The sequence below is a fragment of the Bombus pyrosoma genome, linkage group LG15 (assembly GCF_014825855.1).
Source record: "Bombus pyrosoma isolate SC7728 linkage group LG15, ASM1482585v1, whole genome shotgun sequence".
Taxonomy (NCBI): Eukaryota; Metazoa; Arthropoda; class Insecta; order Hymenoptera; family Apidae; genus Bombus; species Bombus pyrosoma.
The window spans coordinates 8231357-8246776 of NC_057784.1; the positions used below are offsets into that span (position 1 = coordinate 8231357).

Sequence of the window (15420 nt, forward strand, 5' to 3'; positions counted from 1 at the left end):
ATTAATGACCGAATACGTTAGTGTCACAGCATGAATAGTTCCGCGTGTTCCTTTTCAAGTGGCTTTACAAACGCGAAGATTCACTTCCATTCACAGGATATAAAACCTGAACGCGTTTAAAAGACGAAAATGTGTCCACGATTACAGATATCTCCCAAAACATTATTAACAATTCTCATGACACAAAGAAATTCTTTAACTTGAAAGTGCTATAAATTTCACATCATAAATATGATGGTACGTAACAACGCAATTGTTAATAATTATTTCCTATAGAAACTTGAACGTATTTTTAATCCAATTCTTACTCTAGTTTATAATTAATCCGACATTATGTCTTAGACATTTGTTCTTTAAATCGTTCATTTTGAATTCCTCGTTGTTTTATCGCACCTAGAAGCTCGTTTCCAAGAATCTCTTCGATCATTTCCGTCTGTAATCTATTTTCCGCGAGTTTACACAAATGTTTACACGCGTGGCACAAACATACAACTTCACAGAAGCTGGATGAACATTTCAAAGTATAAGATGAGGCAACTAATCCAATAACGACGAGAGAATACTCTCCGGAAATAATTCTCGGCAAATAATCGACTCTCGTTAGATTCAGGTCAGCCATCCGCAATAGATGTTTGGAAGGTTTTAACCTGGCTCATTAGCTCCATGAGAGAGCCACGAATTTATTCTCGTTGTTTAGCTACTGTTTGATTTTGCCTCGAGCTAGCTTTCTGCTATAAATTCTCGTGGTAATATACTTCTCGAGATATCATGCTCGGATCTCTATCATGAGATGAAAGTTCACTGATGCGCGAAATTGTTCATTGGTTGCCTTTAGCAACGTAAATTGAATGGCGAAGGTGAAGCAGCAAGCGTAATCTTACGATGACCGATGTAATTTCTGCATTAAGTCATCCACCGGTTGTTGTAGAATTTTGTACTATTTATTTGTTTTACGTTGTTCATAGTCGAGGTTTATTAAAGAATTTTTACTCGTTAATGAGTTAATGAGAATAAATTCTTGTCTTCCATTTTATCCAACCCCCCGTGAATAAACAATAAACACCTCCAATGTAGAATTTTCATTAGAAAAATTAAACATTTCGTGGAACAAGGTGCGGAGAAATTTCGTTGTTTGCACGGTTTCAAGTTTCAAGTCGCGCGTAACCCGCGACCTTCGCAAACTACGAGGATAATCCTGCATACCTCGGAGCAGTGAATCGAGGATGCTCGATCGGCCCAGTGGCACACAAAGCTACCGAAGAAAAAGGTGCTACCTTTTAAACCTTGTTTTCTACTTCCTGTCGTATAAACCACGCGAAAGGCGGAGCTAGGGAAGTAGCCTCAGCTCCGATACAGTGTTTCATTCTATCTACGATGGCAACTTCCAACGATAACTTCGCAGTGCTTAATAGACGCGTTAAGTGTTACACGTTTGAAGTGTTCTCCACAATATGTTTTACGAAACCAATCTTCCATTCCTACTTTCAACATCAAGTACATGTTTCTCGTAACTCATCGTCAGTCGTGAGTAATTTCTGCTACTTGATGATATTTTCCATTCGAAAAAGTCGAAAAATTCAAAATATGGAAGATGGAACTTAACTAAGCAGTAAGATGTAACAGATGTTAATTGGCACTTGTTGTTTGATGTTACGTTCAATATTCTGCTCAACATTAAATTTTTTTATACTAAAAAACGGTTTATCCCACAGAACAGTAACTCGACCATCGTGTTTCTTCTAACAGTTAGTTACTCCGCGTATTACGCGCTTTTTCCAAACCTCGCGTAATTAGCACAGATCCTTTTGATTTCAATGCATCAAGATATCGTTTTTTCACACTGGACGACCATGGTGCAATTAACAGGGAGTACAGAGCGTGGGTTGGATTTGCTAACGGACTCGGCATGTATCGTATCCGCGACGTAGGATCGAACGATACCGCAAAACAAGTTGCATAGAAAAACGTTCCGCAGCTAGATTCACGGTCTGTATGTCGTAATCACTAATTATATCTGTTCCTATAAAAATGATCATTCGTTCGGCCGGTCAGTTCGCGTCGAACATGCTTCGGTGTACGATCTTCGTCGTACAGCTGTTTGGTCTTCTGGCCACATGCTGTTGCACCTTGCTATATCGAAATACGTATAACGAGGTGCCGACTCCGATCGATTGCAGTCAGGGTAAGAATTCTACCGAATGTATAACCAGGACTATGCAGCATACTGAAAATAGAAGGAATGAAGTATCGGGTAGAGAAGCCAGGATGATTGCGAAAGAGGAACTGAGGAAAGCTAACTCTGGTGTCGAAGAGGGTGAGTCGTAGAATGTGATAAAAATAAGATAATTGAAGAATTGAAGTGTCCATTGATAGGAAGCACTCGGATCTTTCTATAAATACTTGGTTCTTACTAATTAACTCGGATGTAAATCTAATTTAATACCTTCTATTATACGTGTTTCTATACTCTTGCTTATCTTTGTGTTTATTTATTTTATATTTTTATTTATTCTTTTACTATCATTCATAAAAGATCTTCGTTGCGAAATTTACGTATGCGCGTGACATCTTGCGTTAAGGAAAATGAGAACGTTCCGGTCAGACACTGAGTAACTTCATAGTAGACGTGTCGAACGATTCTTTTTACGATATCTCGCTTCGTTTTGTTGTGTACACCTCGTAGAAATATGAAGTCCCGTTTCATGAAGATGATTTTAAGTAGTTACTTAAGTTACATGGTAATCATTCAATTAACGCTACCGTTCCAGTGTTTCCTTTTAACGCTATCTTTACAAACAATCTTGCACATCGCGTGACAGGAGAGGCTTCTTGTTATTCATGTTTTAGTTTCTGTTGTAGATAGATGTGCATCTGAATTTAGTATTGCGGAAACCGCATTATTAACAATTAATATACAACTTCGTTTTCTCAGTTACTGGACGAAGAAAGAAGAACAGAGAGTATGGACAGATGTTGCTGTATTTCCTAGGTGCGTCTAAGCTGACTATGCTTTACGTATTAGTCAATGCTATTGCTGCGATTGCTGGGAAAGCTCTAATTGTAGGCAAAGTTGCTCTAGTGATTGCAGCCGCGATCGCATTAAAGAAAGCCTTTGGTAAGTGAAATCTATTAAAATATATCCTTTATTCCTAGAGCGTTAATAAATGTTCATTTTACTTTCAGAACACAAAGAGAAAGTATCGTACGAGATAATCAAACATCCATATCATAGTTACGAGCATAGTTTCAGCACAGACGTGGACTACGACCACCAGGGTGGATTTGGGGAATATGGTTATAACTATCGGAAACGACGAAGAATTTTCTACTAAGAAATCTGAAATATTTAATGTTATAAATAACCAACTATTTTGGATAATAAACAGTACAAAATAAATTTGTCGATTATTATTTTATTATTGAATTAAAAAACAAGAAAGGTTTTCAGAAAATATAGAATTACTTATATATAGAATCACTAGAAGATATATATTCTGTTAACATTGTTTATTCATATCATGTTTATATAATATATGGGTGACGTATACACAAGATAAATTAAATAAATACAATATTATTAATTTTTGGTATAGAGTATTTCACCAGCTATTCTGAAGAAATAGCGAGTTACTTAAGAATATCTAAATTAAAAAGTACACTTAAACTCTTAATAAATATTACGTAGTCTTATTTCACATAATAATTTCTTCAATTAATATTACTCAAATACAACTATCGACAACGTCAAGATTTATTTTATATACAAACGAGAAACGTCTCTATCCGTTATACTAGCTTATCCTAAACAAAGTATCGTACATGAAATAAATTAAGTTCCACAGGGTTTAATCGATTCAAGTAGGAGAAACACCGTCGACGGACCTTTGCCAGCCACCCCCGTATCCTCCTCCGCCATAACCGCCACCATGATGTTCGCTACCTGTGGCGTAGATCACTTCGTGACCTCCGCCTCCTTGACTGGACACCAGTTTCTTCAATCCAATAATTGCACTCAAAACTAACGCTATTTTAGCAGTAAGCAAGGCAGTGCCAGCGAGGAACGCGATTTTAGCGTAAGCTAGCTGCGCCATCATAGCTAAAAATTAAGTTTTCACCAGTACTTGAATATATGATACCTCTATATTATAATTTTTGTTGTATTTTTTATTAATTTGTAGTTTACCTCCCACTGCTAGAGCACCCATCATGAGAGCACCGTATCCTTTGTCCTTCTTCTTTCGACCTATAAGTGAAGAATCCAATTTTTTAATTCTCTTTAATTAAATTTAATTTTATTCGAAAGGAATTTATAGTCTAAATAACTCGAATAACCTGCATACCTTGAAACGCATCTCCAGGAATAGTAAGCTTCACGTTCCTAGAAGTAAGATACTCGTAGAACTTGTTATCCAGCTTTTGATCCAGAGTAAGCTCCGTCCCATTTTCATCCTTGAACGACCTATCGCTCCTGGCAATCGCTGCAGGATCCCTTCCAATGGAGATATAATCGTTCAACACGTACACGGTATCATCGTTGATCGCTGAATCCAGAATGTCCAAAGCTTTTCGTTTTAAACAGTCGAAGGCGTTCTTCTCTCTGACGCATTTGTCGAATAACTTGGTATACTCGCTCTTACTCAGCGCCAGGTTAAACAATAGCATCAAGTGAGTGATAAAAATGATGTAACCAGTCCTGTTTTTTCCCATCGTGTTTCAAAATACGCGATACTATAAAATCGAGAAACACCGAAGAGTTTAAATTTGGTCGCGTAACATTCCGCGCCGATCAAGTTAACCGCTCGAAAAATATTGCGAACTAATTCGAATCGCTGCGTCGTCGCTCTTATATAAGGGTATTTCACGTTTCTCCTACCAGCGGTCAAGTTGTCCTTACGACGTTAACTCACACCTGATCTACGCGCTGTTTAACGCCTCCTCCTCCAGGAGTAGGGACTCTTGAACCAAAACAATGTCGTACAGCCCCGTAAGTAAGTATCCCTCTGACCCTGTTGCCAAGTGAAGCAGAAACCCTCGTGGAATGGCTCTCAAATGGAAATTAAAGGCCGCTTCTAACAAGTATCGCGAATCCAGGCTAAAATAAAGTTCCTTGCGTTTCACGCATTATTTTTTATATATAATCACCGGTTTCTCTGTTTCTTAATAAATAATCTAAAGGATTTGGTATAAGAATTCTTTGGTATAAAAGTTCTTAATTTATTTATGGTTTAGGAGTTTTGGCGCGTAATCAGATATGATTTGAAGATCGCAAGTATCTCGTAATAGGATAAAAATTTATTATGTAACGAGAATTGAATAACGAAAGGAAACTAGAGAAATCAAGTTTCATATTCGAAGTGTTTTTATTAGGCGGCGAAAGTTCCTGTTTGCATTCGTTAAAGATGAATGCTCGGTAAACGATGCATCGTACCAAACAGATAATTCTTTAATTATGCACGCCGATGAATTAGTCACCACGAATTAGTTAAGGCGATTCGCCGAGATACTGTTAATCCGACACGGATTACAGACCATGACGTGCCACATCCGACAAATGACCTGGGCAATTATGCGCGCATGAAATTTTATATGAAAAATGTCCACTGTTCACGGCTGTTCGAGTTGTGGCCTGAAAAATCCAGGACACTCTTCTCAACATTTATCGTACCTCCTTGTCCGATGGTTCGTCATCTCTCCATGCGTCATCTCTCAGGTAGCAAACGCAATTACCCTACTTCGTACCGGAGGAAAGAAGAAACCTTAACAGCCTTATCACGGTGCCTGGCAAAAACCAAAATTCCGACGTGTCGTCGGAACCTCGACACAGATAACAACGAGTATTGTCTCAAAATTCAGGACGCCCTTTTTTCTACTCGTTATCTCGTCGATTTCGTCGTTTCTTGTTGCAGATGATGACCACAATTACCCCACTTCGGGCGAGGGAGAACAATTACCAAAGGAAATGGATTATCATCATTATTTGATCTTTTACGATGGAATGATTTTATAAAAGATTCCTGCGTTTAAACACGGGGAGATTTAAGTATGATAACGAATTCCATAATGATGGAAAAGAATGAACCGTTACATCGTAACGAATCCCGTCGTCACGCACGTTCGATCAGGGCAGCCAAGTGCAGAAATAACTCAAACAGCGATGAAGAATAGTAGAAGTCGCGGGCTGTGGTGGTGGCGGAAAACGACTAACTTTTACGGTCGACCGTCGATCGTCGTCCTGGTAATGTATGCCGTGTTCATCGTCACACTTGACATAAGGAGCTCTGCAATCACGTGGTGAAGCTACGTGGGCGTTCACGGGACCATGAACGCTATTGCCTTTACGAGCAAAAGCGTTTCCCGGACACGATACGTTCCTGCGAAGGAGGAAGTCGACGATACAGTTACACGCCACGACGGTGAACTGAGAGTGATGGATCTGCGAAGGAGTGAAACCCGTCTTTCCTTTAGGACGAACTCCGAAAGGCATACGAAAACGACAGTGAGAGATATGAAATGATGTGGTATATGAAACAGAGATCAGTGAATGGAGGGAATGCAAATGTGAAGAGAATTTAAACGACTGTTAAAAGGAAGAGGGTTTATTGAGGTTTGGATTATTGCTGAAGGGTATTGAGTGTAATTTCAAAGTTTTTAGTAATTCATCTTCTCGATTCCATCATAATTAATTAGTCTCATCATCTGCAATTCTTCTATATTGGGCAGATGCTGATGAAGTTAAATGCGATTCGGTTGAAAATATTTAATTGTCAGGAGTATCCTTATTTGGAAAATGGGGGGAAAAAGCAATGATATTTATTAAGAAGGAAAGAAAATTCTGTGTAATTGGGACGGGCTCGTAAGAAACGGTTGCGCGCTGAATAGTTTTGTTCCTGAAGTTAAGCTTTATTCAGTGGTTCAGTTTAAACATGTACGTTTCGTGGAAAAGGTTGTAATATTGAATAAACACATCCTGTCAGTAGCAACGGGTATATAATACTGTGCAATATCGTGTGAATTTAAAAGTTTCTTCATTTTCCAGGCTACATTATGTAGAAACATTCAAACGAAGTCAATTTTTTACGAGATATTACCATATCGATCACAGTAATAGAAAGCATAAATGGTCACATCAACTACTTTTTACCCAGACGAAATTCTTGCCATTCCGTTTGTTCTTCACCAGTTCCTCCGTGTTATCGTGAACGTCGACGACCTCTCTAATCACATGCTGACTGTACGGTTCGAAGTCGTTGCCCTGAAATACCCTATACGGTCTATGATGGAAATTATAATGTTCGTAGTACGGAAATCCTCCGACTGGTATCTCGTGTCCATGCGTATGGAATCCTCCCCCTGGATAATGAGACGGGCCAGCAGACAACAAAGAGTTCCAACCCAGCAAACCACTAATCACCAGCGCTATCTTCGTCAATAATAAAGCTTTCTTCGTGAGTATCAGCAAAAATCCAAATAGCAATGGAATAAGAGATGCCAAGTTGAATTTGAAGCCTAGGAGGAACGGTATCAACAGGTGCCTCATCATTTGCCTTCCTGAAAAAGTTGTATGACAGGATTTAGACATGCCGTATTCACATTCTTAATCTTGTTACCCAAAAATAGAAATATTCAAAGTGGTAGAAACTATTAATAGGCAGCAGACGAAAATCAGATTCGTAATGTCATAGATATTTCAGTAATATGTTTTCTATGAATATTAAAATATTCTAGAATTATGAATGGAGCGTTAAGCCTCTTCAACGTGAATGGCCTTGACCGTGCTGCCTACTAGAGGTGCTTCCTGAAAGTAGCACGTGGCGAACGCCGCCTCAGCGAGGATGCGAACCCTGGAGAACGCGGGTTCGTTTCCGCGCTTATTTCAAGGTTGAACGAACTACTTATCATAAAATCGAGATAATTTAAGTTTTTCCTAGCAGTGATCAAATTTAGAACATCTAGAATTTGCCTGGACGATAACAAACTTACAGACGATTAATAAATGAACAGAACAGATAACATGAACAGATAACAAAAGAACAGAAACTGAGAATATTTGATAAGAAAATAGTTCATAGAGCATGTAGGATTCACCTGGACCAGCTTGCCTATCACCAAAAGACGTTGCTCTTTCAGTGATGACGAATTCCATAATCCCATTCCCATTTAACATCGGCCCAGCTCGCAACTGCAATCCTGGATACAGGTTATCTAAATTCCATTTAAGACTTCTACGTTCAATCAATTTAGTCGTCGCTTTCACGATGTTCCCAAAATCCTTTGGATCGTAATCCCAATCTAGAAGTTGTCTACTTTGACCGTCAGCCCTTTCCAAGTGCACGTTTCCAAAATCCAGATCATCCTTGTGATTAAGCGATTGAAGAGCACTTAGGGTACCACGATTGACACATTCGAAGGTCCCAAATTCTTTTCGAGCCAAACAGGCAGCGAAAGCTTCGTTGAAGCTGGTTGGTTCTTCGCTATCCAAGATCGATTCCTCGGTTGGCTCCATGATCGCTGTGATACCCGTGGAAATGAAGATTAAAAGACACGAGCTTCTCAATCCGTGCTTCATGACAACGATATGGGTTTCATAAATGAGAACAAAACTTTTAGAAGATCGTAGAGAAAGTTGATAAAGTTTTCGCATGGATTGTTCCGTGACGGAAGTTTCCTGGATACGACTAGGCCGATCGTTCCATTCTGCGTAAAAGAGTTCGTGTTTCAGTAAATTTATCGAACGTACGATCGATCCATTTTCCCTCAAAGTAGTCGATTCTCACCTAACGAAATTATTCGTCGTCATTTTCGTTGTCGAAGGAAGGAAATCACGCGAAGATGGAAAATTTCTTAAGATGTAACGAAGTGGAAGTAAGGCGACCGGGTTCCAAAACGATACTGTTGATCCAACACCCACGATCAGTCGACTATATAGGCGCCAAGGGGGCGTTCACACGCGACGGAACAATCGGTTTCACTCGGCGGATCTTACGAGCAGCGAAAGTACGTCTGGCTCTTTTCATTTCGTACGAGAGATCGAGGGTGCCTCGATACACCGGATGCACCCGAGCAGGTCAATTTCGAGAGTACGAGAGGCGAATCTCGTTAAACTGTCAGAACGTCGGTCGGGAAGCAACGAAGAGAAATTCTGCCACGAAGGACGAATAAAACTAATTGTAAGAATGACGATAGTCTATATTGACGTGGACCGATAGAGAGTGGATATGTTGGAAGAAAGCAGTGTTTGAATAAATATCGATTCGTGTTAATGTAATAATGATTCGTTAGCACGTTCGAAGAATAAGGTTCAGAACGTCACATGAGACACGTGAAACTCAATTTACAAGAAAAGGGGAAGGATTATAATATAATAACATAACAAGCGTTGCTTCCGTATAAAATTATATTTATTTATAAATATTTCGTTAAGTTATATGGCAACCCGGGAAGGGTGTGATATAAATAATCATTGGATGAAATCTGGTAGCCCTGTACAGGTACTGACTACAAGTCCGAGCGCGTTCGACCCGAGATCTGCGATCGAGGTCGCTTCGAAGCGTTAACTCTTAGAAAGATACCACAATTCGGGGGTGAGTCGTGGATGACTCGACTATCACCGTCCACTGTTACTAGTAAAGTCTGTCTGACAGCTTGCCGCTTGTGTCACCGTAACGATCGTAATCCGGCAGTGAATTGTCCGGACACCACGTGTTAACAACATGTCTTTAACAGTCTGAGCTAACGTCGAACAGTCTGATCGATCGTCAATCGTCACAGTTCGTCACGTTTGGTCACTGGTCACGCGCAATGGAACGATAGCCTCTTAATAAAGTGTTTGCTGGTCGATTGAAACGTTCAATCAGATCGATTACACATGAGTTTCGAAGTCCTCGAAGGATCGAGTCGTGCAGTCCTCGGGTGATCGTCAGCGACTGACCGATCACTTTGGTGAACGAAGGTAGTGAGTTGAAACGAAGAAACTATGGCGGAAAATAAACTATTTGGAGGGCTTGTACGCGTTGTACGCGAGATCAGAACCTGCTGATCTCGCCCATCCGTGGTGGTCGTGGTGTTCTTCGTGGCCGTATGAATGCACTGGGTGAGCCACTACCTCGTAGCTTTGCTGTTTGTTGCCGAGAAGTTTCTGAAGACCGATGATACCGCTGACGATTAGAGCGATTTTGCCGATTGCGAGTGCTTTAAGGGCCAGGAGAGCCAAACCACCGAGAGCGATAGGGATGAGGGCTGCAGCCTTAAGTTTCAAGAGCAGTAAGATTGGCATGAGAGATTTGACGATTTTCTTCTTCTTTCCTCGAGCTGCAGTAAAACGAAGAAGGTTAGAGCAACCAACTCGATACACAAATTTTTCTTATTAATATTTTCTTATTAATAATTTTACCTTCGTCGAACGAGCGGGATACTTCTTCAGGAAGACTCAGTTCGACAGTGTGGGTGGAAAGGAACTTGGAAGTTCTGTCGAGGATGGCCTCGTCGATGGCGGCTTCTTTGGCTTCCGCTTCGGCTGGTAGAGTACTTTCGATATCGTTCAATGATCTGCCATTGTCAGCACGGCTGAAAAGTAAAACCCTTGCGTAAATTATTATGAAATTTCACGAATCGATCCAGAACTCCCACTTATCTCCATTCATATTGAATCGTCTCTACGATCCATTCACTTTTTCACAGGCGAGCCTTACCTATTCTTAGCTTCTTCGGTCTGCACGATCTTGAATCCATCCACAACATCGATATCCGCAGACCTGGCTACTCTGTCGACGAATCGCAACGCCTTCAGTTTCAAACACACTGATATGTCCTCTTCACCGGAACAGGATGCGTACACGTCCAAAGCTTCCTCGAGGATCGACGGCTGTTGGCCTTCATCTTGGCTCGCGGGGGCAGCTAACACCGAAGAGACGACGAGTGCGGCGACTACCACGAACTTAAACATCTTCTACGATCGTATACTCCGGAGTCACCAGGTGGAAAATCCAAAAAGAGATGTATATGTATATACTGGTCCTTTCACAAGCGTGCACGGCTGGAATTATTGCAACGATCGTATCGACACTGACTGAAAGAATCACGATTGCTTGCCTTTTATCCTCCTCGCGAAAGGGGTCCGCGTACGTTTTTGAAATTTTGATGGCCCCCACCGACCGGGTCCCCGCCTGGGTTACAACCCATACGAGCTATTGGTTCTCCTCCAGGCGGTCGTCCCGTGTTTCCCTGTCGCGCGCGTCTCTCCCGTTGACGCGCCTCTGCGCGCTTGCTCGCTCGGTCCTTCTCGCTTCTCTCCTCTTTGGCTGTGGCAAGCTCGAACCAGCCCTGACGCTTTCTGCACACGCGCACACTCGCCCATCGGACGATTGGTCATTGGGAGCCAGAGAGAGCGAGAGAGAGAGAGAGCGAGAGAGAGAGAGAGGACATTACTGGAAGAAGCGTGCTCACGCGTCGCAGCCCTTTCCGAGAAGATTCGGTCCTCTTGCCTCAGGGCTGCAGTATGTTCTATGACTTTTTGATAAAGAATTCTTGGTATCATTAAATAGCATTTTGTACTATCGACGAGGGTGAAATTGTGGTTTCGGTCACTTAGGAAGTAAACTGATTGATTACACCGGTTTGATTGTCTTGAATTTGTTAATTAGTTGGGTACATTTTAGTTGGGTGCTGTGTTCCACGTTGAATCTTTAGGTAAATCAGTGTTGAAACGTGATAATTATTTGTGTAAACGACAAAAGCTTCGTAGAATTCGGTTACTTTCTCGTTGTAGGGTACCGTATTTGTTTCTGGAGAGAGACGAGCAAGGTGTATTTAGAAATCGAATATTCAGGGTCAATGATATTCACGGGGGATCGCTGGTGCTGAGAACTCGGTTGTAATGGTTTCTCATAGCGTTGTCTCAAAATTTCTTCTATAAATATACCACACAATGGAGTTACTTTCTCACAGAATGTTATTATAAACCTGTTTGTATTTTAGAATAATCACCTATATTTTAAAATATTGAAATTTAGTTTTGAATATAATTACCACTTCCATATAGTAGTTCATAAAATAACTTCCTGAGAAGCTTGCCCGAGAAAATCATAAAATTTCACGAGTGATACTTTTTGAAAGTCGGGGTACATGCAAGGATCGAGAAGACGGAGCATCGAGCGATAACCGCCGCGATTTCGCTTTCAACAAACCGTATAATATCTCGCATTATGTAGAAGATACTTCAATCTCACGCCTTCGCAACTTTCCTCGCAGCGACCTCCTATTCAGCGAATCATACGCACCTAGTTCGCGAATTCTTTTCTCCTTCTTTATTCTACCTATTCAAAATTTCATCGTTCTATTTCGCTTCGGTGTACGAAAGAATCTCGATGGATTTTTTCTCTATGCCCGTAAGTTATCATCAAGTCTCGCATTGCTGGGTAGATTTGTCCACCTGTTCAGCATCTTATTCGTTAAAATCGAATATCAGTAGCGACGCGACAGGTTCGGGTAGACTGTTTGAAATTAATGTATTCCTGCGACAGTCGCGCGTAACGTTTAACGGTTTTTCATGGAATGTCCGTAGTGCGTGGACGAGTTGGGACTGCGCCAAACCTCGTCAAGGAGAACAACCGGCCGCGCCTCGACGTGACCCCGAAGACGCCTAGAAAAATGTATTGAGAAGGAAAAAGATGAGAGGGCAAAGGCGTCGTTTCCGATCGACACGAACACGGGATTGGATCGCCGCTACTTTCTCCGCGAACGGACTTCCTTGATTCAAATTCCTTAATTCCACGCTACCTTTATTTATGACTTAATTCTGCGAAGAGTTTTTTTTATCTTGCCTTTTAATAGAAAGTAATTTAAAGAAGATATTAATATGGTGACGTGAATCTCATCTATTTTTTATTTTTTTTTTTATTTTAGGTACATTGCCCGCTATGAATATTAAAACACCTACTCGTATTTAGTACATATTAAATGCCCGCTGCTTTTACTTTCTAGTTATTTTATTATGAATATATCATTTCTCTCATTTGCATCACACACATGTATTTTATAACGAACAGTAATAATTAAGATGAGATTTATTAGAATTTTGCAGCGAATATAACGAGTAAGTGTCTTATTGCCGATGAGTGTTAATAATTTTTTATTAGACTGCGGATTTTTATGCAAAAAAAAAAAGTGGAACCTCTGCAAAAAAGTGTTTTATATGCTAAGTATTATAGACAATACTATACTTTGGATATGCCATATATTTTTTCATATTGTGTGCATTCTGTGCCATTTTGCGCTTTGAAATTTCCTATAAATGCATAAAAATCTGTAATTATAATAAAGAATTTTAAGATCATAAGATATAACGTAGAAAAACATCTATTGAAAAAATTCTTCGGTAATGATTGAGCAATTACAGATTCCGACGCAGCCATCATCCAACCACCTAGTCATTAGAAACGAGTTTCGCGATTTTCCATTCCATAAAGCGAAAGTGTGTGCAAACATCTCGCGTATCAATAGAACCAAACGACGAGAAAACTCAACAGGACCAAAATAAGACAAAATCGTCAACGTTACATTCTCCCAAGAAGAACTTTCACTTTATCTTCATGGCTGGCTACTAACGTCAATTTCGATTCTCTCTTAAGGCAAAACTTTCTTATCATTGATAGATCGAACGATCGACTGATCGATGAAACGTATCCTGAATGAAAGTGCAAAGCACGTTATTTTGATGATTATTGCGGATGGTTTGTACGACTGTGCAGATATTCTCGAGGACCAAAACGCTAATCTCGATGGCAGAACGAGGAGGTGGCTGAGAACTGAGCGTGACTGGTAATGGAACACTTTCCTCTCGACGACGCCGGCGAGAGTGAACTCGCCCGAGGATCGAGGTCAGGTCAAGGCCCTCACGAAGCGAGGCTTCGAGCTTCTCGTGCTTCTCTCTTTCTTTCTCGTGCTTTCTTCTTTATCGTGCAACCCTGTGAATACAGAAAATGTCGATTCCTACGTTATAGGAAATACGGTTCCTTGTGTTTAAATCATGTCTAAACCTCTACAATAGAATGTCCCATTGAAACGATCAGTCACTTGATTCTAGAGAAATAAAGTTTCAAGTTGGATGAATTTAGTTCGTAAAGAGGTTTCAACGTGTACGATTATTGGTTGACGAATTATATTATGTGTTCGTTGACAATTTTGTTAACTGTTCGCTTTTGTACGGAGTAAATCTATCGTGATAACGCAGCTTCTTGATTACTTTGGAACTCCAAACAGACGATCTTCGAGCTTAAATTCGGTCTATGAATGAAACTACTCCGGAGAAGAAAAAGTAGTACACGACGGAGAATCGGAGACGCGTCTGGCACGAATGAATGAACGCGATTTACGTATATCTGATCCGTGAACTCTGATTCGCGCATTTTGTGCCCACTTGCCATTAGCCGAAAAAAGAAAGCTTTCCATATACATATGTGCACCTACGTGAATGAGTTCTCATTCTTCTCTTTCTACATTCTTGCTTCTGTAATTTATAGCATCATCATCCTATACAATCATGAAATACATAATGGAGAGGAAAACAACTTCAATTGTTACCGATATTTGTTCCACTTTCCATCCCATTTTTAACGAATCATAATCCTACGATTAACTACTGTGATCTATTCTTCTGCAGTCTCATATTAACCCCCAAATATAATACGAACGCAATAAAGAAGAGAAAGAACTCAAATGGTAACGCACATTCGTTCTACTTTCAGTACTACTTCTAGCCGATCATAACTCTAATTCTAAATACACAATGAAGATAAAAAAGCTCGAACCATAACCCATATTCAGCACAAATAACTCAATAAATTCTAATAATATCATACTAATAACCAATTAATACCATATCAATGATTCTAATTCAATCTTCTACATTACATTCCTACTAGGCTATTAGCCTCCCACGTTCGAATAGAATGAAAGAAAGAAGAAATATTGTATTCGTTCCATTTTTGATACTACTTCGAACAGATCATAATTTTCATATTACGCATCAAACACAAGAACCTAATCCATTCTACTCCAGCAATCTTCCCATTAATGAAATCTCGTGCAACACGTGGAACAGACAGAAAGTCGGTGCGGAAAAAGGAGGTAAATGATTCGTGGACTCTCGGGACGACTTTCGGAAGTGTCGAAAAGGGCCGAGGCATCTTCAGAACGGGACCACCTGACCCAAGATGTGTTTGAGGATCGATGAACCTCACATCGTCAAGAAGGTAGAGGGAGAGGATCGATCGACCGATGGGTAGGAGGGGATTGTGCCAACGCATGCTGAGAGAAAGAGAGACACAGCCTTTTCTTCGGAACGATAGAGAGTGTTAGACTCACGTTGAAAAGGCTCGGCGCGGATGCTGACTGGCCTGGTCGGCCTGCTCGGCCTGGTTTACT

The 15420-nt window shown here is 40.5% G+C and overlaps 4 protein-coding genes across 4 annotated transcripts; 1 reads left to right on the forward strand and 3 right to left on the reverse strand.

Annotated features, from left to right (window-relative positions):
* The first annotated feature begins 2028 nt into the window (after positions 1–2028).
* On the forward strand, positions 2029–3374 carry LOC122575369. Its single transcript, XM_043744179.1, has 3 exons — positions 2029–2314; positions 2933–3115; positions 3184–3374. Exons 1-3 carry the CDS (start codon positions 2029–2031, stop codon positions 3330–3332), a joined length of 618 nt encoding a protein of 205 aa, XP_043600114.1. The 3' UTR covers positions 3333–3374.
* Positions 3375–3558: 184 nt separating this feature from the next.
* LOC122575375 lies at positions 3559–4707 on the reverse strand. The gene is made up of 3 exons (XM_043744199.1): positions 4341–4707; positions 4184–4243; positions 3559–4096 (listed from the first exon to the last, which is right to left on the reverse strand). Exons 1-3 carry the CDS (start codon positions 4705–4707, stop codon positions 3855–3857), a joined length of 669 nt encoding a protein of 222 aa, XP_043600134.1. The 3' UTR covers positions 3559–3854.
* A 2419-nt stretch (positions 4708–7126) lies between these two features.
* On the reverse strand, positions 7127–8503 carry LOC122575896. The gene is made up of 2 exons (XM_043745385.1): positions 8086–8503; positions 7127–7548 (listed from the first exon to the last, which is right to left on the reverse strand). The coding sequence occupies exons 1-2, from the start codon at positions 8501–8503 to the stop codon at positions 7127–7129; spliced, it is 840 nt and encodes a 279-aa protein (XP_043601320.1).
* Positions 8504–9470: 967 nt separating this feature from the next.
* On the reverse strand, positions 9471–11129 carry LOC122576062. Its single transcript, XM_043745851.1, has 3 exons — positions 10689–11129; positions 10391–10563; positions 9471–10308 (listed from the first exon to the last, which is right to left on the reverse strand). The coding sequence occupies exons 1-3, from the start codon at positions 10940–10942 to the stop codon at positions 9989–9991; spliced, it is 747 nt and encodes a 248-aa protein (XP_043601786.1). The 5' UTR covers positions 10943–11129; the 3' UTR covers positions 9471–9988.
* Between the last annotated feature and the right edge of the window lie 4291 nt (positions 11130–15420).

Bases quoted from the DNA above. Each gene is read 5' to 3' on its own strand.
- LOC122575896 (XM_043745385.1), bottom strand. From the start codon at position 8,503: ATGGAGCCAACCGAGGAATCGATCTTGGATAGCGAAGAACCAACCAGC. The intron at 7,549-8,085 runs GTGAATCCTACA...CAACTTTTTCAG, and splicing joins TGATAGGCAAGCTGGTCCAG to GAAGGCAAATGATGAGGCAC.
- LOC122575375 (XM_043744199.1), bottom strand. From the start codon at position 4,707: ATGGGAAAAAACAGGACTGGTTACATCATTTTTATCACTCACTTGATG. The intron at 4,244-4,340 runs GTATGCAGGTTA...CTTCACTTATAG, and splicing joins TCCTGGAGATGCGTTTCAAG to GTCGAAAGAAGAAGGACAAA. The intron at 4,097-4,183 runs GTAAACTACAAA...CTTAATTTTTAG, and splicing joins GGGTGCTCTAGCAGTGGGAG to CTATGATGGCGCAGCTAGCT.
- LOC122576062 (XM_043745851.1), bottom strand. From the start codon at position 10,942: ATGTTTAAGTTCGTGGTAGTCGCCGCACTCGTCGTCTCTTCGGTGTTA. The intron at 10,564-10,688 runs GTAAGGCTCGCC...TTTACTTTTCAG, and splicing joins ACCGAAGAAGCTAAGAATAG to CCGTGCTGACAATGGCAGAT. The intron at 10,309-10,390 runs GTAAAATTATTA...GTTTTACTGCAG, and splicing joins ATCCCGCTCGTTCGACGAAG to CTCGAGGAAAGAAGAAGAAA.
- LOC122575369 (XM_043744179.1), top strand. From the start codon at position 2,029: ATGATCATTCGTTCGGCCGGTCAGTTCGCGTCGAACATGCTTCGGTGT. The intron at 2,315-2,932 runs GTGAGTCGTAGA...TCGTTTTCTCAG, and splicing joins TAACTCTGGTGTCGAAGAGG to TTACTGGACGAAGAAAGAAG. The intron at 3,116-3,183 runs GTAAGTGAAATC...TTTTACTTTCAG, and splicing joins CGCATTAAAGAAAGCCTTTG to AACACAAAGAGAAAGTATCG.